Below are 24462 nucleotides of genomic sequence, written 5' to 3'. Positions count from 1 at the left end.
AAATGACACTAAGGAGATAAGTCAAACAAGTTATGAAAAAACTATGACTGATGCTTTGGGATTACAAATGCCATGAAAAAGGAAGACATTGTTTGTGCTACTAAACCACTGGCTTAACTCACAGAATATCCTCTGGAAAAAAAAAAGTTCAAAAAGTTTGCAAGGAAATTCAGTGAGGAGTACAACGTCATTTATTGTGGCTTTTCATCTGGGGCCATGCCAGAAGTTTTAATGAGACCAAACTACTTCTGCAACTGAAGTGTGAAAACCTTCCCCTGAGGACTTTCCTTCACCTCTCTACTGAGGGATATCAGGAGGGGGCGAGACAGGGAGAAAGGGAGGGAACAGAGCACTTTTTCCTCAGTTCTTTTTTTTTTTTTCTCTTGAGTGGACCACAGCCTGGTGCCACGCTGTGTATGAGGGCACAGAACCCAAGATCAAACTGGCTGTGGTTGAACTCTCCATGTGCTAACAAACAGTGCCATGATTGCAGTCAAGAGGAAAATGACTGTGAATGTCCAGATGTGTTTAGTGTAGGATTACTAACATCAGACAGATCTAGATGAGACTGTTATATGCTATTTAAAACGGCACTGATTCATGGTTGCCAGTTAAATACCGAAAGTAATGTTTACTTCACTGAGCTGGCTTAGACAAACCCCCAAAACAGTGACTGCATTTACAATCATCATCATCTATGCCCTGCTCATTTCCTCGGGAATACTCAGATAGTCTGGTTTAAACACTGCCTGTCTAAACACCTTATTCCAAAAAGCATACCCTGTGTTTTTGGCCCTTACAGTGATCGTTCCAAACTGGCTGCACATGACTCTGATAGGCTAAAAGCATGCTAACATGACCTCCCATCTATACACTTAAATCTGATGTGTGATTGTATGAAATCACAAGGTAACGAAGGAGTGCACGTAGCTAACTAGCTTGCTCAGGTGCTATTCAAAAATCTGGGGGAAAAAAACTAGATCATCACAAAGTACCCATATCATGGTGTAATGCGAATTTCCATCTCTAGACTACCAAAAAAAAAAAAGCAAAGCAAAAAAGAGGGAAAAAAATTCTCTCTCTCTCAAAATCCATTACCTTTCTCTCTATCTCAAAGTCTCACTGGGAGGTGAGACTTCTAAGCATGTGATGGTATTAGATGGAACATTTAGTTAATGAAGTACAGCTCTTGTAAACGGTATATTCAGAAAAGATCTTAACCGGCATGGGGAACGTGTATTCAGAAAGCGGCAGGTCTGGTTCTCTGATCCTGGAAGTCCAGACTCGGCTATAGCGCCGGATCCCTGTCTGAGCTGACCGCTGTCGGCTAACCCATCTACCGGTCCCACTGGCTGCCGCCTCCTCTACCTTATCACTGGTCTTCACAGGGTGTGCACAGAAAACATAAACATGAAAAGGAGGGAGAGGGGGAGAAAGAGAGTAGGAGCGAGACAGCTGCAAGGTGTGAATGGACAACAGGTCAGTGGCATACTGTCCTTTTCCAAGTCTGGTCACACAGGAGAAGTGAGAGGAGTGTCAGCCATCAATCAGATTGTCCCTCAGCACTTAGCACTTATTAATTACTATGTTTACACCCAATTCAAAGCAGCCAACACCCTACTATTGTACAGAAAAGACACACACACACACACACACACACACACACACGTCGAATACCATCATCTAAGGAAAATGGTCAAACAGAATGGGGGAGTTATTCTTGCCTGGGTCTTTTAAAGGAAAAAAAAATGAATTCTATGCTGGATTTAAGGTTTTTTCAGTGAAAAGAGGTACTGAAAAGAGGTGGAACTGGACTGAATTAGAGTGTGTGTACATGTGTTTAAAGAGAGTTTTTGGCTTTGATTTTCCCCTTACTCAGGATTTTAATCAAATTAATTTTTACTAGAGTCAGAAAAAACACGAGGGCTTAATAAAATGGGCATTAAGAGTGGGTGTTTTTGTGTGTGTGTGTGTGTGTGAAAGACAGGGAAAAGGATGGCATTTAGAATGGGGCCTGTGGAATTTTCCCTTGTAAATCTGAGGGGAATTTGAGCGGCAGGAGACTGGGAGTCCCAGAGGGGGTCTGTGTCCACTGACACGTCTGTTAGGCAGATGGGAAGGCCACATCTCTCCAAAAAGTCAGTCAGAGTCACAACCACAAGTGTTTCTTTTGGGGGAGTCGAGAGGTAATTATGTGTAGTTGTTTGATGGTTTATTACATTGTGGCTGTGTGGTAAATTCACATTCTGAAAACAAGAACAAAACTTCAGTGTGTGGACTTGGATATTTTGGACATAGTTTCAAAGAAACCTCAGATGTGGAATGTATGGAGGATAACACCCCTGTATTGAGTAATATCGATTTTATACCCTTAAAATATTCAGAGATGTCAGATTTAATAAGGGGAAAAAAGCTTGTGAAACCCTGTAAAATCCTGTTTTAAGAGTGGTTCTCCAATGTGTCCCTGACAGAAAACCAGACTTTAAAGTGTGATTTTCACTGAGTCAATCCAGAAACAAAGACACTGACCATTGTCTGTTTCTGTGATAGTGTGTAGTGTTAACTGGTGTTAACTGGAATTAACTGAGACTGAATATGAGAATGGCTTTTCCTCAATCCCCCATTACAGTGATGTGTGTTCACTGAGACCAGAAAGTCAACACACAATGACTTAGTCCTCTGGCTTGTTTACTTTACAAACAACCTCAAAAACCACATTCATTACCACAGAACACAGATTTGTATTCAAAACACTTCTGTTTTTTTTTTCTTTTCTTTTTTTTTTCTTTTTTATTAAGAGCCAGCAGATTGTTTAGACACTATGTAGTAGGTGGGCGCATTCATGCAATTATCTTACCAACAGCACTGATCGGAGTTTGTGTTCTCCCAGACAGACACCTGTAATTTATTACCCAGGGACAGTGAGCATCCCTGGCTCGCTCATGCATGTGCTGGATGTAGTGTGTTCCTTCCTACACAAACGACATGTTTTCTGAGTGCTCTGTGAATGTTGCACCAAGGCTGATTATATTATTACAAGCTCCACACATTCCAAAAACAGGTCTGAAGACATTTTCAGCGATCTGGTGCCACTGGCCGCTAACCAAATTACATGGCAGCATCAGTCAATCTGGACACATTTTTCTGTGGTTCTGGGTAAGTGAATTAGCCCGTTCATCATGCATGTGTTGGTTTAGTTCATGAGTCGTGGATGAATGGTTGCCTGTAGTGGATATTGTAATGGTAATGGGACAGTATACATAAAACACAGTCATTTGTCCTTTACACACATACGCACGCACACACACTCACCCACACACACACACATAGACCTTCGAGCAAGAATGCACAAGCAGGCTTTTACTCTAATGGGGCCTGGGCTCAAATGTTGCCTGGGAGATGGAATATTCTGGACCATTTTCAATGGTGCTGATGCAATGACTGAGAGGAGAGTCTGGATCGGGTCCAACACACAGATCCGAGCAGAGCACAGTAAGGAGGCAGTCATGAGTTGGAACAAAAAAAGCAGAATTTGGGCTTTTGATAACTGTTGTCAGAGCTGTAATGGAAGGAAATGCCACTGTAAACTCAGAATTGTATGATGTGTCTGAGACTGATCTGAATTCCCAACCTAATAAACAAACCCTGCACCTCTATACGTAACACTGGCCCACTTACCTACACATATACTGTAATTCTGCCATAATTATACTTTTACATCCCGTGCAACTCACACAGACTAGTTTGTCACGCGTAGGTTACTCTTCCATCAGACGTTTGTGCTTCTCAGATACAACGACCCACAGGAGACATGAGGAGCTGAAAAGCGACACTAAATAGTTTTGTAACCGACATTGTTTTATAGGTGGTCTGCTAGCCATAGAGTGTGCATTCACCGCAGATAAGTCCATGTTAATGAAATCCGGCGGCTAACCTAATGCAGCAGGGAACGCACTTGTTCCGGTGGGTTGTGCTGCTGTGAAAAAAAAGGAAAGACCAAACCAAACCAAAACAAAATGAAATAAAATAAAACAAAAAAGCAGCCTCTTGTTCACACACCTTGTCTTCTGCTGACTTTTAAATTCATCAAATCTGTCTGAACTCCTCTGACAGCCAAAAATCTGGAGGGGGGCTTAGACAACACCCCCCAACCCATACCCCCTTTGTCGGTTCGTCTCATTCTGTGGCTCCTTCTGCGATGTTCGGCCTCTGACCACAGATTCTTAGTAAGTGAGATTTGGAGGACACTGCTGTACTCTGCAGCGCCTTCTAACTGCCAAAATCCTCCTGCCACCACAGAGAAATCCCTCAGAATTACAATGGGCAGGGTTACGGGCCTCAACCTACACCAAAACTTTATTGCAGAAATACTGATGGAGACAGTTTTATAACGTAAATACCGCCGCTGCTACGGGTGATGTCCTCATTTATGGAAAGAACAAAGCCTTTGAAATCCACGCGCTGTGAGTGTGAGGACACTGATAGCCCTATGAATCATAATGACCCATATCTCTCAGATGGATGGAAAAATCAACAAACACCTTATTATCATTATTAATGTCATTACATTACGAGCACTCTCACAGCATGATGGATCCCTTTTTATTACAACAGAATCAATATGTGCTTCTAAACCAGAATTTCTGTAGCTCTTGATTCGTTTCACATGGCGAGTGCATCTTCTCTGCGTGTACGCTCTTTTAATGAAGTTCTACTCATTTCCCTAATCAAAAGAGATCAGATCGAGTGTTAATCACATTTTACTCTCAGCAATTAGAAGAAGAAGTAGTACTTTCACATGCATGTCTTTGTGGTGGGAGGAAACCCACACAAACTCCACACAGAAAGGACCTGTTAACAGCTGGGATTTGAACCCAGGACCCTCTCACTGTGAGGCAACAGCACTAACCACTGAACCACCATGAAGCCCTGAGAGATGTACATCATCCAGACAGAGTTTGGTAAATCCTCTCTGGTCACCAGCTAAAACACTTTCTTTACCTGTATCTAAACTGCTCAGGCTGCCAAACATGCTTATTGGGCTGAACCAGGTTTGCTTTCACTTTAATGCACCAAAAATATAACGCGATCGTTTGAGAACTTAAAACGACAGCCCACAGAAATTGATGCTATGAAAAAGAAAGCACGTGGACTTGGAGATGAACACACACCGGATGTCTCCGCAGTGCCACGGAGCAAGCTGCTGCCGTCACAACCTAGAACTCGACGTCTCCATAGGAACGTGTCCATGGAGACCTGCCTCAGCACCACATGAGTGAGAGCAGAAAAACTGACGGGGCACTTAGATACGGCCACTTGATGTAGTTCAAACTGATGGCGATAACAGGCTTTAACTTACTAGTGTGAAAAAGAACTTTTTAGCATAAAAGAAACAACACAGAATTCTACACATCAGAATTCTTCAGTTGTCTTCACAACACAAAACAATGGAGTAGGTGAAAACAAAAACCCATTTTCCCTTAAACAATGACTGTGTTTGATATGCGACAAGGGACGACTCCATGTCTTTTCCTCGGTGTTTCTATTGGCTTGACATTAGGAGAAAAAAACAGACCCAGCACCCTACACATCAGATATATTAACACACAGCACCACACATCCCTGTTGTGTCAATCAATTCCAGTGGAACTGGGTTTCTCACCTGTAAATGGGATCTTGCATCACCATCATCTTACTCTCATCCCAGGTCCATTCTTTTTTCTGTGAAGGGTAAAAAAAAAAACGTTCTTTAAAAGAGGCAAATCCAGTCAGTACATCAGGCTCAAAGAAGAAAGATAAATGCCAAGTCAGACAGGCATCTAAGCAACAACATCAGTTTTCTCTCGGCCAAGTTTACGCTGAAAAGAGCCATGCTGTATTGACTGATATTCTGACACCTCAGCAAATAAATAAGAAGAAACCAGGATGTGCCAGCTCATGGTGGAGAGGTGCTAAGAACTGCACTGAAGATTGACATTGAGGTGAACCAGTCACACCTGTGAATGATGTCAATGAACCACACTGTGGCTTGTCTAAGCTTAACCTCTCTCCCCAATTTGGTTACATGTCATGCCCTAGGAGTTGTGATATTGATCCATGTCTCCAGTCGACGGGAACCATAAACTGTTTTCTTGTAGTGAGATTTAATTTCCCTCCCCTTCAGGCAGAAAGACTGGAGCCTAGTTTACTGACACAATCTAAATGTCAACATGGCCGCATTTGTCGGAACTCTTCGTCCCTATCGATTTCCTTTTCTTCTTCGGCTACAATTCCACCACTATTCCACCGTAATGTAAATGAAATCCCATTTAAACATCCTGGCATTTTCACGGCCGGGACACAGAAAGGCTGACTGCCTCACAAAAGAAATGCAAAATAAAACAAAACAAAACAAAAAAGCAAAAAAAAAAGGCAAAACAAAAAAAACAAACAAACAAACAAAAAAAATCCTTCAGAGTGAAATGTCTTCATTCTCCCAAGCCAATTATGCTCCTACAAACATCACAATGGAAACCTTCACCAATGCAAAACACTCTCAGCCTCTCAACTATCGGGGGAGTTACAATTCCAGAGAGAACTACTGGAGAAAGCTCAGTGAATTCCTGCACACACACACACACACACACACACACACACAAAGCAATTCCCATTTGTAGTTGGCTTCGACATTCACTGAATGACCTCTATGGTAAGGTAGTCATGCACAGAGGGTCTCCCTTGCGTGCGCTGTCTTAGTATGTGCTTAGCAAGGCATGAAATCTCCTGAGGGGCTGTAAGACTTTATTTAAAGCGTTTCTGAAGCAAATGTCTGACAGTGGAAGGTGCTGTGTAACCAACGGTGATAAGTCAGAACCACCGGAACTCTTCCCAGAACCACGAGAACTCTTCCCAGAACCACGGCTACAGTCCTAGGCTGCTCTGCTGGCCGTGGCGTCGGGTTAACTGTTGTACCAGTCTCAGCTCAGTAAGAGGTGTAATTTTGAAGTTGGCGGAAGGGGAGGGGAGGGGGGGCAGGTTGGGCCATTAGAGTTACACCGAAGGACTATAAATGGATGTGGACTAATGGCATACAGGCATAACGCCAAAGGGCTGAGGACAACTACACTGTCTCTCTCTCCACTCCCTCTCAGTCGATGAAACAAAGAAAAACAGACTCACTCAATGTACCTCATCTCTACTGAAGACATGACGCGGCCCAAGCACCGACACAATTGAACCCTCTATCTGCGCTTGCTTTGAAATCCCCTCGAGAAGCAGCAGAGCTTACAGTATGGACACAGAGTGAAGGAGTTTGATGAGTAATTTATACAGATATATAAAGCACTCCAGTCCTGCTTCACCAAATGACCAACTGATTACATCCTTCTGCTGACAAACAGACCCTGAGTCTAAAACACTGCTTACTGTGGAAAAACACTTTATTGTCCTCCGTACCGGAAAACAGATGGGGGAAATTCATTTCATATTGAATTTCAGTGACAGAACAAAAGAACTGAGGCCTGATAAACTGAAATAATGGAGAGTATTTGAAAAAACATAACATTTACGTTTGAGGAAATGGAGAGTCCTACCTTTTTCTTTTTCCGGAGAACCACTTTCACTCCATCCACCGAGACAATTATGTTGACTTTCTTCTTCTTGATATTCTTCACTTTAAATTCATACTGCAGAGAGGAAGAGGAGATGATGAACAAGGATCAGTGTGAGAATGAAAGAAAAGACACTAAAAAAAAAAAAAAGCAATTACTTTCATTTCCCCCACGGGGAACTCCATCACTGCTGTGTTAATTTACTTAAATCGAAGACAGTTCAATTGAAACAGAAACTAGTCTGCCCTCTGAAAAATACCAACAGAGCACCATGTGTGTGTGTCCTCACAGGGAAACCAGTCTGATTTCAAATATGTCACTACAGTTTTTGAAATCAAAATGCAAAGGGCTGAGGGAAGGGACTTTTAGCTTTGAGGAACAACCCCCCCCCCCCCCCCCCCCGCCCCCCGCCCCCCCCCGTGATGATCAACTGCACTGCAATTAAAAGGAAACTCATCAGGGGCGACATTTCCAGATCAAGATTTTCCCCTTGTTCACAGAGCCTCCCTCCGATTCAGCCGTGTCATTTGAGGTAACTCTGGGATACGCTGTTGTCACGGGAAGGCTCGTAATCAAAGAGTTATGAACTTGCCTGAAGTTGTGTGGACCTGTGTGTGTGTGAAAGCAGTGAGACAGAGAGAGTGTGCATTAGAGGAGCGTGTGTGTGTGTGTGTGTGTGTATGAAAGCGGTGAGACAGAGAGAGTGTGCATTAGAGGAGCGTGTGTGTGTGTGTGTGTGTATGAAAGCAGTGAGACAGAGAGAGTGTACATTAGAGGAGCGTGTGTGTGTGTGTGTGTGTATGTAAGCGGTGAGACAGAGAGAGTGTGCATTAGAGGAGCGTGTGTGTGTGTGTGTGTGTGTATGAAAGCAGTGAGACAGAGAGAGTGTACATTAGAGGAGCATGTGTGTGTGTGTGTGTGTGTGTATGAAAGTGGTGAGACAGAGAGAGTGTGCATTAGAGGAGCGTGTGTGTGTGTGTGTGTGTGTGTATGAAAGCAGTGAGACAGAGAGAGTGTGCATTAGAGGAGCGTGTGTGTGTGTATGAAAGTGGTGAGACAGAGAGAGTGTACATTAGAGGAGCGCGTGTGTGTGTGTGTGTGTATGTAAGCGGTGAGACAGAGAGAGTGTGCATTAGAGGAGCGTGTGTGTGTGTGTGTGTGTATGTAAGCGGTGAGACAGAGAGAGTGTGCATTAGAGGAGCGTGTGTGTGTGTGTGTGTGTGTATGAAAGCAGTGAGACAGAGAGAGTGTGCATTAGAGGAGCGTGTGTGTGTGTGTGTGTATGAAAGCGGTGAGACAGAGAGAGTGTGCATTAGAGGAGCGTGTGTGTGTGTGTGTGTGTATGAAAGCGGTGAGACAGAGAGAGTGTGCATTTGAGGAGCGTGTGTGTGTGTGTGTGTGTGTGTATGAAAGCGGTGAGACAGAGAGAGTGTGCATTTGAGGAGCGTGGGCTGACAAATGACTCCAGAGAACAGGCAGCTGTGAGACTGCACCAGGGCATGAGTAAACAAGAGGCCATAAGGGAGTGTGTGTGTGTGTGTTTATTTGTGTGTGTGCGCGTGTGTATGTGTGTGTGTGTGTGTGTGCGTGTGTGTGTGTGTGTGTGTGTGTGTCTGTGTGTGCGTGTGTGTGTGTATGTATGTGCATGTGTGTGTGTGCGTGTGTGTGTGTGTATGTATGTGTGTGTGTGTGTATGTGTGTGCGTGAGTTGGAGAGAGAGAGAAAGAGGGAGTGAGAGAGAGAGAGAAAGAGGGAGTGAGAGAGAGAGAGAAAGAGGGAGTGAGAGAGAGAGATGAAATTCTAGACTTACGGAACACAGTTCTTTGAACTTATTTCTCTCTCTCTCTCTCTCTCTCAGTCTTTTGCAGTTAAAGGCTTAATTAAGGATCACTCACGCGATGAATCAACCGCTTACAAAGACAAGTCTTTAACTCCTGATGTAAAGGGAGGCTTAAATAAATAAGTAGATAAGTAAGTAAGTAAGTAAGTAAAAGTAAGTAAATAAACAAAAAGCCCGCCCCCGCCCCAAAAAAAAACCAAAACATGAACTGTGGAGACAGTCTCTCCTTAAGCATCATCAAACACACAAATACAAAACAATCATCTGTCTGGGTGCCTTATTTTCTTATTTTTTCTTTTTCTTGTTTTTGGACGTCTCTGCCAGCTGCACTAACAGTAGGACTCCATCCCAGCGACGCCACTTGTCTGTTGGTGTCCCCACATTACTCCCACTACCTGTGCTAATGCCTTCCTGTTTGGCTCTGGCCTAATTGAATTGCTTCAGCCACCTGCACTCCACTCAGAATTTCCCAGCAGGTGTTGGAGGCACTGCTCTACCAGACTGCCCACATGGAACAGAACTACTGTACAGAGGGTTACCAGGGGTCTCTGTAAATGAGGGTCTTAACTGCTGAGCACAACAAGCAGTCACTCGGATAGCTTATGCCTTGTTAGGGGGAAAAGGTTTTTGTGCCACTGACAAAGCTGTCTTCACAGGTGCTGTGCTGTGGCTGTTTAACATTGGGTGAAAGATTGACGTTTGCAGACGGTAACAGAAAATGAGTTCGATCTTGACGGATCTCCAATTATTAGGATGGCTTAAACTACTCTAGGCTCAACACACATTTGAAATAATTTGCCTTCTAGAACCCTCAGAGAAAAAAAATTCCTGTTTGTTGAAATGTGGGCAGCGCTGTGTGAATGAAGAATACTCTGAGTATGTCTGAAATAACCTGCATGACCTTTCCAGAGAGGTCAAATGACCACTCCTAAGAACAGAAAGCAAGAAAATCCCCTCTCCTGAGAAAACAGACAGAGAGCACGAGGGCTCTGGCAATATCACACACACACACACACACACGCACACACGCACACACGCGCACACACACACACACACACACACACAAACACACACACACACAGACATACACACGCACACACACACACAGACATACACACGCACACACACACACACACGCACACACACACACACACACACACACACACACATGGTATTCTCCCCTGCTGCCAAGCTGTCTCCTGGGAAAAAATTTAATTTATTAATATAAATGAACTGTTGGAATAGGCATATCATTTCATCCTTTGACCAAGATTTTGTGAGTAACTGGAAGGTATTTCTTCCCAGTAAATGCATTTGTTTTTAAACATAAGTGTCAGTATTACACCTCATCAGCTTCAGGAACAGCCTCAATTAACACGATTTTCCATCAAATTAACGAAGATTGATCAATTATTCCAGGTGTAGGCCATGACCACTATGAACAAGACTTGCAAATTCAATTTCAAAGTTCCACTTAACCAATATGATGTGCAACAACATGTAAAATGTCTAATTAAATGGCTGCAGTTACACAGTGTCTCCTACCAAGAGTCAATAACACACACAACCAATTACTGTCACTGCGACTGCTGGATGGAGGCGGTGGGGAGGTGGGTGGTAGGGTTGGAGGCAGCTTCTGTGGGGGACTCTGTGTGTATGTGTATGTGTGTATGTGTATGTGTATGTGTGTATGTGTACGTGTATGTGTGTATATGTGTGTATATGTGTATGTATGTGTGTGTGTGTATGTGTTTGTGTGTGTGTGTGTGTGTGTGTGTACTGGAGGGGGGGGGGGGGGGGGGGGGGGGCTTTTACTTGATCTCCAGTATACCGAAATGTCAGACTTGAATCTCTCATTAAAACTGCATTAAACAACAACAAACACCCTACATTTACCTTCTGCTGTGGTATAGTTAGGGCTTTATGGACTTGTTCACTAGAACAAGCAAAATCAATGGAGTCCAATACCTAATGTCAGCCAAAAATCAAACATGTGTAAAACCTCACCGCTCCTCACACCTGCATAGTAATATATGTGGAAATCAACTCCTATTATTGAAAGGTGCTTCAGGCCAAAACATCGAGGACTCAGGCTGATTCGGTTTTAAATTCACATAACGGTCAGTTCACTGGGCTGCCTCATTAGGTAGAGTAATCACTCGTATTCATAAATTCCCATCTCGGGCGGAGATAAGGAGATGATCTTGTCTACGCGAGTAGTGGATGAACCGATTATTTTCTCAAAACAGACGACATCATTCAGATGGTTATCACGGCTGATGTGGCCTGCACTACTCACGTGTCTTACACCAAACTTCTACTCAAACTTCCAAGGCCAAGCGCTTGCAGAAAACGGCTGGTTGTTCGGGGAAGCTCTTACAGGTGCTTCTTAGATTTTTGTAATTTAAGACCCTGCGATGGGAGTCACTGTCTCTGACCGATCATCCATTAATCAACGCACGTTCTAGCTGCCACTAGGAGCCCTCAGAGACAGATCATGGGAGGCAGCAAAAACAAACAAACAAACAAACAAAAGCAGCACTCCTGAAGGTAACAGAAGTAGTGTAAGTTTGTTGACTGCAAGTTTATCACATTTCAGATGACAAACCTCCACCGAGTCACGTGGCCCAGTGATGTATGCGGCGGCAGCCCGTGCGGTTTCTCCCTGTGACAGCGCCACAGACAGCGTGTCCACATTAATCAGCGGGTAGGATCCATCACTGTGTCGTCTACCTCTTCTCAGCAGGAGCAAAGCCCCGAGAGAGCCGGGCAGCCCAAACGCACAGGAGCATCAGTGTAACAGAGAAGACAATACTAATCTTTCAAAAGCGCAGGGGCACATCTTTCTGATGATCAAAGGCACCGCGTCACACTGCAGTGACGCCTGTCGAGCTGCCAACCTCCATTTTAAAGAGGGTTGAGAGGTCTGGGGTGCATCTGGAAGCTCGTTAGCAATGTCTCAACGCTTCGAAGGAGAAGACCCTGAGAAAATAATACGCTGAACAGTGGGTGGAAGAAGAGGTCGAAATTACTGAATGACAGAAGATCCAATAACTTCATTCAGTGGGAAATGTCACTGTGTGAAGATGCTTATCTGGAGCTTTCTCATGCCATTGTTTTCAAAAGAGGCCAAAATTAAACACATCCCATTCATATTCACTCTGCGTCTATGGTTACCAAAGACACAACAGTAGGAGGTGTTTCCATAGCGACTCGCAAAACCATCCTGAAGAGATGTACTATAAACGTACACAATAGGAGAGCAATTTGTATACAATGCCCTGATTACATGGAGTCTATTTCATGATAAAAAAACCCCTGAAGAAACTGTTTTGTTTCGATATAACTTAATGGTGTGGCAGTTGATTTTTAAAGGAGGAAGCTCTTCAAAGCAAACCAAGTCAACGCATTAATAATGGGAAAATGACACAGAATGAGTGCACAGCGTAATATCGCTGAAGGAGAGAAAGGGAGAAAAGTACTTTTCATTTACACAGGAGCGTGTGAATGAGATCCTGCTGCTTTCTCATACTGGTACCTCATCAAATATCTCTGGGCAGATTTCACCTCAAAGAAAGTTATTCAAATGACCAACGCAACGCTCTAGCAAATTTAAAGTAAAAAAAAAAAAGAAAAAAAATGGAAAAAAAAAATCAAAAGATGTGACATAAGAGACACTTTTGTTTAAGTGAAATGGAACATGACTGTCTTTTTGGGAATCCTCTGTGACTGCAGTTTCCTGCCCATAATCTCATTATAAACTTGAAAGCACTGGCCTCTGACTCCTGATCCTGTGGGGGAAGAAAAAAAGCCAGTCTATCACAGAAGCAGCGCTCTCTTCATTCTCTACATTGCAAATGAGCCTCTTATCAGGACACAGCTGAGCATAAAAGCCAGGTGGGGGTGGGGGCACAGAACATTCTCATCCATTTTCACGCTCTCTCTCTCTCTCTCTCTCTCTCTCTCTCTCTTTCTCTCTCTCTCTCTCTCTCTCTCTCTCTCTCTCTCTCTCTCTCTCTCTCTCTCTCTTTCTTTCTCTCTGTCTCCACATTTTCTCTGTGCGATGGGAAGGAATGACGAGGCAGAGCGGGAAGGAAGAGAAAGCGGTCATCGCGGTCTCGCGGTCATCGCGGTGGCGTTTGTGTTGGCGGGCACCCGTCTCGGTGCTGACATGGTGCCAGGCTGACCCCGCAGATGTAATCAGATTTCCTAAACTCCACCATCCTGCAGGCCATTCATCTGTCCTCCTCACTCATTCTCCTCAGTGCAAACCACACGCTCACTGGACTCTAATACTGCCCACTTCCTAGAAGGCTGTCAGTGTGCCAAAACAAACAGGCAAACCTGATTTAGATGGGCCACGCAGCACTAAATCACCTTTATTCACAATGTGACTTAAAAAGAGTCTATCTATGAGTAATAATGATACATCTCACCTCAGAATACATCTCCCTCTACATGTTATTCTCACTTTTCTCACAGGATAACTTTGTTATTTAATAATCCTAGGCGATTAATTACACAGGGCATAAGATAATAAAACAAATCCCTGAAAAAGGACCTGATTACTAGGTTTACACACACATGTATATGTATAAATATGAAAGTCACTCAATATAATGAGTCCCTGGACAGAAGGCTGAGTTTTCATATAAATCTGTGTAAAAAAAAGAGCCATGATCAGAAATAAAACACTGTGGATCATAAGAAGACATTACTAATTGAATTTCACAGTTCAAGATCTGGAGTAAAAAAAAAAAAAAAAAAAAAAAAAGTACATGTCCAGAAAAACGCAGCTTTGCGATATAGAAAAAATCCCATGTGTGCATTTCAATGGTGCCAATTAACATTTCACACTTTATTTAAAAAAAAAGTTTGTGTTTGGCCCATGGTAGGGCCAGCCCACATTTCAACTCATTAAGACTGTCCTTCACATGGAGAAATATGTACAGCTTTATCTGAAAGGGGAATGGGGTTCGTGACTGCGCATAATTTGACGATGACAAAACAGCTTTTGTGTTTTCACTATAACTCTCATAAAGCTCATCATGCAAACAGGCAGTATTACAATTCTTTTTTTTTTTTTTTTTTTTTTTACATGCAAAGCTGTGTTTTCCCCCAGTACCTGAGTTTGGTTTGCAAACATTCCCTTTGTGTAATTAGTGTCTTAAAGTTATGCAGCTGCCCATTTTCAGCAGAAACACTTGATGACAAAGCAACTCTGGAGAAATAAAAAAAAAAAAAAACACCAAATATTTTCAAAAGGACGTGTTTTCATTAAAGCTGTCATTCATACTGAAAATAAACAGGTCTGCACAGTGACTTTTATTTAGCTGAGAACGGCTTTGTGTGAATTTAAAACTTGTCTTAAAAAGACATGGTTCATGCCCTGAGAAAAAAAAAAAAATCAAACAAGCACTTTCGATAAGACTGTTCTGTCTGTTTTTTCTGAAGGTACACTGAAGTCAGTCCCCCATTAAGAGTACAGAAGGTTCTGGCTTTTTCGCTCTGCACTTCATTCTGCTGCAGTCAAACGTTCCCCCCACAGACTTACGTTGTTACAGAACAATACGGAACAAAAGGGTTTCATGGACGGATTCCAAGGAGCGAGGGATTCGAGGAGGCAGCCGGGCGAGTATGGCCAATTCGCTCTCGTACGTAATAGCTTTAGCGCCGATCTGTCACCGCTCAAAACAAAACAACTGCTAATGCTTCTCAAGCACTGCTTTAGGCAATCACTTTGTCTCAATGGGAGTCAATGCTACACCACTGAAATCTACAATCCAAAGACCACAGCAATCACAGCTAAGTGGAATACAATATGCTGAACAGCAAGGAGAGGTGAAAATAATCTTTACATCTCGTAGTTGTGGGCGCGTCAGGTAACAAAGAACTTTCTGAAGTCTCAAAGTTCATCTTTCAAGAAACAGGAGTGACATGAGTCACATTAAGAATGTGTTGCCTTTCAGCAGAGTGCTTGAATTAAAATGAATTAAAGTATAAATCTAACGCATGAAACAGCCTATTGTGCAGTTTAATAGGATTACATATTTCTTATGACCTCTCCATCTGCAATTCATACCACGCAGCGTCAAATGATGAGACAACAGCGAGTCATTGAGGGTAACCTGTCTAATATAACTGCAATTATTTCTGACAGAACTAAGTACTGCTATAAAACATGAACTCTCCTCTTGTAGGCCTTAGAGACCATAAGACATCAGGCTTCCCATTTATTAACAGAAATCCATAATGAGTATCGGTTATATCCAGGCAAAAAACTTAGCCGCGGTTTGCACCATCCCAATTATGGCTCTTTGAGGTCCAGATGTTAAGGATACCCTAGGGAATAACACATTACTTCCAAGGGATTTCAGGGGGAAACAAGGGGAAAATATCATATTGTTTCAACACCCCGATCCTATTACATTACAGAAACTTCACAGCCCGTTTGTGACCTATGACCCATCCACCCACTGGAATAGGGAGACAGTGTAATGCTCTCATCCTCACTGCTGATGGCCCTGTGGGATAAAGGAGTTTTCATTTGGACCAGCTGTGAATAGCAGCTTTTTTTTCCCTCAGTGTCTCTTGCTTGGCAGATGAAATACATTTGGGACATGGGGCATCTGAGGTTCCCAGCATCAGTTCTGCCAATTAAAAAAAGTCTTGGGCTTTGTTGTAAATGTGACACTGACTGCTTCTTACAGGTTTAATGTTCCAAACCAAGTAGTTAAGGCCCCCTGAGATTTTGTGTATTTTTTTTTTACTTTTTAACCAACATTCATCCACAACTGACACCAACAAATATTAAAGTCGAGAGTTTGTTTTTCTGGTTCGTACTTGTCGCTCTCCCTGCTAATTACAGCCAGTGTGACCACTAATGAGTAGGGTGTATTTCATAAATGATTGGTCTGAAGGATTGCTAGCTGGAGGCTGAAAAACATTAACTCAAAACAACAGCAAAAAGGAAAGAAAGTAAGAAGAAAAGAAAGAAAGAATAAAAGAAAGACATAACTCTGGTCAGAATTTATAACCATCATCAAACCTTGGGCTGGTCTGATGCCAAGCATACTGTAGTTTAAAGGAACGGAAAAATCCATTTCAGGTCCATACATCACCAGGACAACATCACCTGCCCAGAACCACACAGGTGTCCAGTTGATTTATCAAACTTTCCTGACCTGTTGATTCACTCCTCATGTGGAATGCTGGCTGGGCCTGGTGAGAGAGATTGTGGAGAAAGCGGCGACCAAACGTTATTCCGATCACTCCACGCAGGCCCGAGTTCTGACAGCCGTCATTAATGCTGCGGAGTCTCGACAGGGAACGCCAACGATCGCAAAAGAAAAAAAAAAAAGCCAGCAATAACCCACAAACTCGGAGCACGTTTTCCGCTCTCAAATAAAAACCATAATGGCATCATGGCTCACTCTGCGCATCAAACTGATGACCGAAGCATTCCCATTCCCCCCAGAGTCGTGGAAATGAAGGTTTATTTTATCACAGCGGCCCATCAGCCTTCTCTGTGACATTATCAGAGAAAAGCAGTGGTATAGGAAATGACTCCCTGAACAAACAAAGGGATCACACAACAGTTATCTCTGCCTGTGCTAACATTCTCACTGTGGCTATCTCCCTTAAAAAAAAACCTCTGGAACGCCGGGATCAGACCGAAAACAAAAGCAAACCAAGATCACGAAAACACAGCTAAGCTGTGGGAAGTCCAGTTGATTTTTCCGGTGACACCAAAAACATCTACAGCGATCTAATAAATGTTTTACTCTGGTGCAGAAAAAACACACGCTGTGGCATCAATGCTGTCCTTATCTGATCTGATCCGCTCTTTCCTACTGGGGTAGCAGGGAGCTGGAAAAAACAGGTTTCCAGAGGCCAAATGTCAGTGAAATAACAGAGAATGCAGGATGGTTAGTGGAGCACAGGCAGCTTCTCTCTATCTGATTCTCTATATAATTTCTTAACTGTTAGGAACTGTGGAGTTTTAGTTCTTTATTGAGGTCAACCTTGTCAGGTCTTCAACTTCAGTTACCTACATAAAAAAAAGTACCTGCTAGGGCTGGCCTAACAGTAATCAGCAAAAACATTTTTGATGGATCATTTCAATGGATCATAATCCAAAGCCTGTGCTAAGCTGAAATACACTGAATCAATAATACTAGCTAAACATTCGATCACATTCTGCTTGCCCTCCTCTTAATCATTGTTATGAAGTCTTGGATTGGTTCTAAAAATGTATGTATGTGTGTGTGTGTGTGTGTGTGTGTGTGTGTGTGTGTGTGTGTGTGTGTGTGTGAGTGTGTGTGTGAGTGCGTGTGTGTGTGAGTGTGTTGTTGGGGGAAGGAAGGGGGTGGCTGAGATTCTAAGGGACCCTTGGCTCTTTAAATTCTGTTCAAATACATATGTCCAAGGACACAATGTGTTGACTCCTTTAAATGTATCATTTAGAGAAAGGTTCAGCACTGGCAGAATTCCTCAACAGATATTCAACTGCCCAAACAGATTTTCTGTTTTCCACATTTTAAAAGTCTTCAGAGTGCAAGGACAGTCTATTAGCTTCAAACTGCTAATGAGCACAAGACTGTGTGGGTGGGAAATGTTCATTCTTTCATTTCTCTGGCTTGTCTTGACTCTTGACACAGAAGTGAAACACGCCCAGGCACAAGGGCCCAACTTCATTCTAGAAAGGTCTGTGGCAGTTCACTGAAGCACAAATACAATCAGAGCATTTCACTCCAGTCATCTATAAAAAGGGCATTTATTTTAGGCACAGATATTTGGAGAGCTGCATAGAGTATATAAATGGCAAGAGTTCTCTTCTTTGTATGGAGGGTGAAACTCATCTGACACTAGAATTACTATGAGGACATTCGAGTTCGAATTAGTTTACTGTCAATATACCTTACAGTATTCCGAAAAGTCAAACTCGCTTGTCCCAGCGCAATACAACACAAAATACAGTGCAAACACTGTTGAAGGAAATTGAAAAATAAACAGTAAATAAATGAACAATAGTAGTAATGTGAGTAATATATACAACATATAGCATCTGAAATAAACACACACACACACACACACATTCACACTCACAAGTTCATACATTCACAACCCCTCAAGCTCAGTGAACAGACAGAGAGCAAGAGAATTTTGGCAATCACACACGCGCGTGCACACACACATATACATAAACACACACATATATATATACACACACACACATATACATATACATATACACATGCACATACATACATGAGTATCTTTATAGGCAATAAATAAAAAGATTCAAGTGGTTTCTTAGGATGTGTGTCTCCAAAGTTAAAAAGAAGAAAGCTGGGCTGGAACACATGCCTGAACCTCACATTTAATGAATGATAAAATTAGAAGGACGAGTTTTAACATGGAGCAAAATAAGAGCTGAACTAAGAACAGAATTAAATGAAAATTTGACAATAAGTAGAATTTAACAGATGATAATTACATTAGTTTTAGATCTTTCATTCTTACTTGAATGTAAGCTGCTGGCTGATTAAAGGATTTTTCATATAAACCTCTTACTAATAACACTAATAACATGGGCTAACTACTGAAATGATATGTATTTGTAAGTCTGCATATGAAGGCAATTAAAAGATTCAATTCTACTCCAGTCTTCTTGAGACATGTTTTACAGATTTTAGCCCTGTGAAAAGAGTCAAAACCCATACACAGAGAGTCTCTGCAGAACAAAGTCAGTATTAAATTTGTCATTTAGATTTCTCTTCTAAGAGCGCAGAACTCTCTTTGGGCAGGTCATAGAACTTCAGGCGGAATTAAATCTCTACTGATAAAAGAATTGAATTTCATTCAGGTTTTTCACTTCCCTTCTTCAGGGTTCTTTTCTCATTCTGACCCTGAATGGGTCCACACACACACACATACATATACACAGAGCAGAGAGAGAAAAGGCTCCGGTGTGGAATGTGGAGCTTTGCTCATGTTTGCACTGCTGATACTACGGAGGCCGGGGTATCTGAAGGGCAGACGGCTTTGATGGCTTTCTCTGAGCTGTCTTCAGAAGATCAACACAGCTGAGGACTGATGCTTTAGGGGAGCCAGAGAAGGGGGGGGGAGAAAGAAAGGGAGAGAGAAAGGAAGAAAGAAAGAAAGAAAGAAAGAAAGAAAGAAAGAAAGAAAGAAAGAAAGAAAGAAAGAAAGAAAGAAAGAAAGAAAGAAAGAAAGAAAGGACAGGAACTGCAGGTGACATACCTGACAAGCAAAGTTGTCGTCCCATGATTCATTATTGTTTCTGTCACGCCTCAGTATCTTTTCAGTAAAAACAAACCACACACAAAGAAAACCCTCCTCAACTGGGAATGCTGCAGTTTCACTTTCCTTACCTCTGGTCACAAAGGGCGAAGAGCGATCTTTGGTCAGGCTGTGTGATGCTAACTGGGTTCTGCCCTGAGTACAGCTTTGATCTGAGCATGGCTCCTTTTATCACCTTGTGCCTGTCACTGAACTCTTAAAATCTGCTTTACAAGCACTGCACTCCTGGTGGCAATGCAGTGAGAGGCAAGAATCCCTTTGAAAGTAAACTGTTGACAGGAACATCCCAAACACCATCACCCCTCCCCCCCCACACCCACACCCACACCCACACACACACACATACACACCCCACCCTTCCACTTCCCTGATGCCTCTCCTGAGAGCAGGTAGACACTGCAGCACCTCTAGGGAGAAAAACCCATGTAACTGGATTGCTTTTCAAAGCCAGTCTTACCGTATGTGTCTAACCGATCAAAGAACATGCTAGCACACTGGATTTTCTGGTACTTCAAGGGTCTGCAATAACCTTCTAAGAATCGCTCTAAATTTCCCTCAGATCAGGAGACGCTGACAGCAGCGCTCATGGAGCCGCAAAAAGAATATTACAAGTAAAAGGTTAAATAGCATATTTAATATCTATAATAGCCTATGTACTAGCCCACACAAAGGTGCACCACCTCACAAATTACATGCTAATTAATAAAATTCCACTGCACGCTTTACAGTATCAAAGCCATGTTTTTTTAAGCAATTAATGAGTTTAAAACAAAGACTATTTCATCTTCACTAAGCTCTAAACAGAATATTCAGGCGATCGAGGTGTACCGGGGGGGGGGGGGGGGGGGGGGGGGGTTGGGGGGGGTTTCTGACTTCCCTTTTATCATGCAATATGATACATCACTATCTACCTCAAACAAGCTTCAGTTCCTCCACTTACTTCTTCACAACTCCTACTGTTCCTGTGCAGAGGTTTGCCTGTGGTTGTCATGGATACTTCTTACATTCTCACAGTCGTCTATGTGAGATTTGCGTCCCTATGACGCAGCAGTCTGCGTAGTGTAACAAATACACACAGACTCCTGTAGCCTTGACACACGACAGGTATGTACTCTATGTTTACCCTAAGTTCCTTAAGGTTTTTCTGTCCAAAACAATGATGAAAACCAATTAATGGAAAGACCCACCTAGCACAGTTTATACAGTTTACAACTTACAAATAAGTAACTGAGCAAGGAATAAATAAACAAATAAACGGCACTGTAGTGGAGCATATAATAACACAGTTTGGGGTAATAAAATAAAATAATTTCCACTGCTGCTTCTGATATCTGTGTGTCTTATTGACCCTGGTGTCTTATGCTTGGCCAATAACCTGGGGAAAGTTCCGGAGAACACTACTTTATGCCTAACCCTGGGCAGGTGCTGGGCGAAAAGCCCTAGACTTACTGAAAACCTGCATCTTGTTTTTTTTTTTTTTCTTTTTTTTTTTTCTGGAGTTACGCTCCAGCTATATTACACTGCAGTTACTCGCGGTATAAAGTTCAGGAGTCAAAAATGACTCCATTTTCCATCAATCAGAGCTCCTGCAGATGTTTCCTCTGAGATAGGCCTAGGAAGATAGATTTACATTCCAGAGCGTACTGGTTTGATGGACAGGTGAGTCAGGATTGGTTCTTCCCCCAGTCTTTGTATTTGTGTCAGGTCTATTACACTGGGAAAGTTCTGTTTGCCTGCTCACAGATAACATTCTTCACACCTTAATTACAGATAAGACCCTTACGCACTGGAGGAGGCTTCATCTCGACTGCCTTAAGGGAGATACAACTTAACTCAAAACACTGGGACTTTTAACCTAATCGTCATTATTTTTAGTTTTCTTTTTTTCCCCACAGAAAACAGAAGAAAATAGCTTGATACAATTTTACAGCGTTCATCACTTCTTATTTCACCCTTAATAACAGCCATATTTCATCGCACTGATGAATGACAGAATGGGCCCCTGCCAAGCGAGGGGGAAAAAAATGACTCTTTAAATTATCCTCATTTTTAGTATGGCTATGGGGCAAGCACACTGTGGGCCCCAGCTGCATGTGAGAGGAGACATTAATTGATAGGCTTTCACCAAGCAACTGTGGAAAATGTTTAAGAAAACTGATCTCCAGGCTTCTGTCAGACATTAATAAGCACATCAAACCCTGTGACAGACCAGTGAAAAGTATGAAATGAGTCTGTTTAGAACACAAAGGCTGGCTGATAAGAAAAGAGACTAGAACCAGTTTGTTTTAAGGAGGAACAACTGATTGTGCTCTCTCTCCCTGTTAGCCCAAAAATATCAAGCAGGTTCACACACGGAAAAGACAAAGTTATTCATCAACTCTGTTTTATCCTGACAAGGTTCAATACTTCGGTCTCATCATATGACTAGGAAATTACTACAGTATCTCACAGCATATAGGACAAGTAAGAAAAGAACATCATTTAGGTGCTAGTATCTCAGTTCTCCTACCCAGACCCAGCACCCCAACCACACTTCCACACACCACATTACACCAAAGTCTCTATCCAGTCACTCATTAAACAAGAACCCGTGAGTCAAGTGGCTTAAAACCCCTCAGTTCCTTTATTCTGATAATCTTCCCCTTCTGATCTGAGTATTGGCAGCCTTGTCTTTTAGCCATTACTTGCCCTAAGGCAGAAGATTCTGGAACATGAATCAGGCTCCTGTCTGGTTGACCTTCTTCTTGTCTCTGCCTCTAAAATGAAGCATTTTATTGCCTTGTTAAGTCTTAAAAGGTGTGTTTGATCCACTTATTTGTCAGGCTTTAGAGACATGACTTTGAAAGCTGTTCACAGGCCATAGACCAGTTATCTCTGTATCTCTAATCTCACTGATAGATTGAAAAGCTCAATAATTACTAAACAATCCCCTGGAAATTCACCCCGGTTGGCCAATCAGTTTTCGGGAACACCTCCACTGGTGGTTAAATCTGAATGGTTTGGTTCAGTCTGGGGTGTCTGAGCCAGCCAAGGAACCTTACATATTGAGTTTCATTGTCTGTGGTGTACGTAAGGTGGCTCATGTTGAATTGTTGGTCGCAGTAAGACATTGGTTGAGAGTCTAGGCGTTTGTGTTTCTTAAAGTAAAAATTCTTATGACAGTTTGTACTCACACTGTAAGAGGAGAAAGTGCTAGCTGTGGATGGAAAAATAACTACTGTTTTAATGGACTGTTCCAAACTAGCTTGTTATGCTGTTTGTTGGTGAACAATTCCTCAAATTCAACAGTGATTGCACCCCAAAATAGGCGTAACTAATAACTTTAAGGGCGTGACAACATCAAGCTTTCACCAGTGACAGCGCAAGGAGAACTCACAAAACTTCTGCTGATAGCATTTCCTTTAATAGGATGTATGCCTGTGTTACACGCCTAATTCTGAGAGACAAGATTACACTTCTATGTGAATAAGTGACTTCACTCAACTGACTGGCACAGAAATAATTATCCTGCTTAATCCCCCAGCCAAGGAAAAAGTTCAAAGACAGACGCAGAGAGAGAGAGAAATCAGACTGGAGAGATTTCATAAACTGATTCGCGTAGGCTTGTGATTGGACCCTTGTCTAGCTCTGGCTTGGCTTAGCTTATCTCGCAGCTTAGTAGAAAACAGACATTCCTACGGTGTCAGCCAAAAGACGAACGTTTTGATCCCCTGGGAGAACTTTTCTGTGAGCCAGTAAACCTTGGAGTTGGCTTGAGTACCAACAAGCGACTAGAACGCCTAGTGTCAGATGTTTTCTTTTTGATTGAGTCTGGAGCAGCGGCAAACACACAGGCACTGTTTATTCTGGCGGGAAAGCTGAAAGCGAGAAAACGTTATCAGGATTTTCTGCCTCCTCAGTGTCTTCAAAAGCACTCATCTCCTACAGATGACCATATTTCAGTAACACTGTCTTAATCTAACACGTTCAAACTGCACATATAAGTACACATAATGAGGTGTAGTAAAATACTCACAGTGTAAAATAACTTGTACTAAGGGAAACTAAGCCTGTACTAAGCACCACAGAGTTCTGTGCTAAACAGTCTTGCTGTAGCAGCGAGGGTATGATTTGAATAGCAGGGCTGTGGATCACAGGACGTATTAGCATTCTTGGCCAAGCCTGAGGGATTGGTGAATAATTATGAGATTAAATGGGGACTATCAGAGCAGAAAGCATATGGCAAACGGAGTCAGACTGAACCATTAATCATGCGTGTGGGCATGCGCTATGGGTCACAACACTATCCTACGCTATTAACTTACAATCAATGGTATTACTGGGCTAATACGAGACTCGGCCCGTAACAGGGACAAAAAAAACCCACTGTGAGATGTTCATTGCTGTATCCAATCAATTTAATGCATGAAGGGCGGAACATGATGGCTTACAGAGAAAAGAAACCAACAAAAGAAACTCACATTGTTGAGATGTTGTGTTTGTTTTTTGGGTTTGTTTATCATACTTCATTGGATACCCAGTGAGAGCGAACAGTAATGTACCTCCTGTTCCTTGGTAGTGACTGGAATATTAATTGTACCCTAGCAACTGTGTTTAGGCTGATCTTTACTGGGCCCAGTCTGTCACAAGTCAGCCAAGTACACTAACAAACCTTGTTGTTCTGACATTACACTCTAAAAACGTTTTTTTTTTTTTTTTCTTTTAATG

The 24462-nt window shown here is 42.5% G+C and overlaps 1 protein-coding gene across 1 annotated transcript in view; it reads right to left on the bottom strand.

Annotated features, from left to right (window-relative positions):
- The window catches only part of nos1apa (nitric oxide synthase 1 (neuronal) adaptor protein a), a 75805-nt gene that overhangs the window by 37073 nt on the left and 14270 nt on the right, over positions 1–24462 (bottom strand). Inside the window, exons 3-4 of the mRNA XM_030791883.1 lie at positions 7572–7664; positions 5663–5721 (exon numbers count right to left, since the gene is read on the bottom strand). Of these exons, the coding sequence (XP_030647743.1) occupies positions 5663–5721; positions 7572–7664 (152 nt within the window). The remainder of the gene's footprint in view (positions 1–5662; positions 5722–7571; positions 7665–24462) is intronic.

Source organism: Chanos chanos, chromosome 14 (genome assembly GCF_902362185.1).
Source record: "Chanos chanos chromosome 14, fChaCha1.1, whole genome shotgun sequence".
Classification (NCBI taxonomy): Eukaryota; Metazoa; Chordata; class Actinopteri; order Gonorynchiformes; family Chanidae; genus Chanos; species Chanos chanos.
This window is presented reverse-complemented; position numbering and strand designations above follow the sequence as displayed.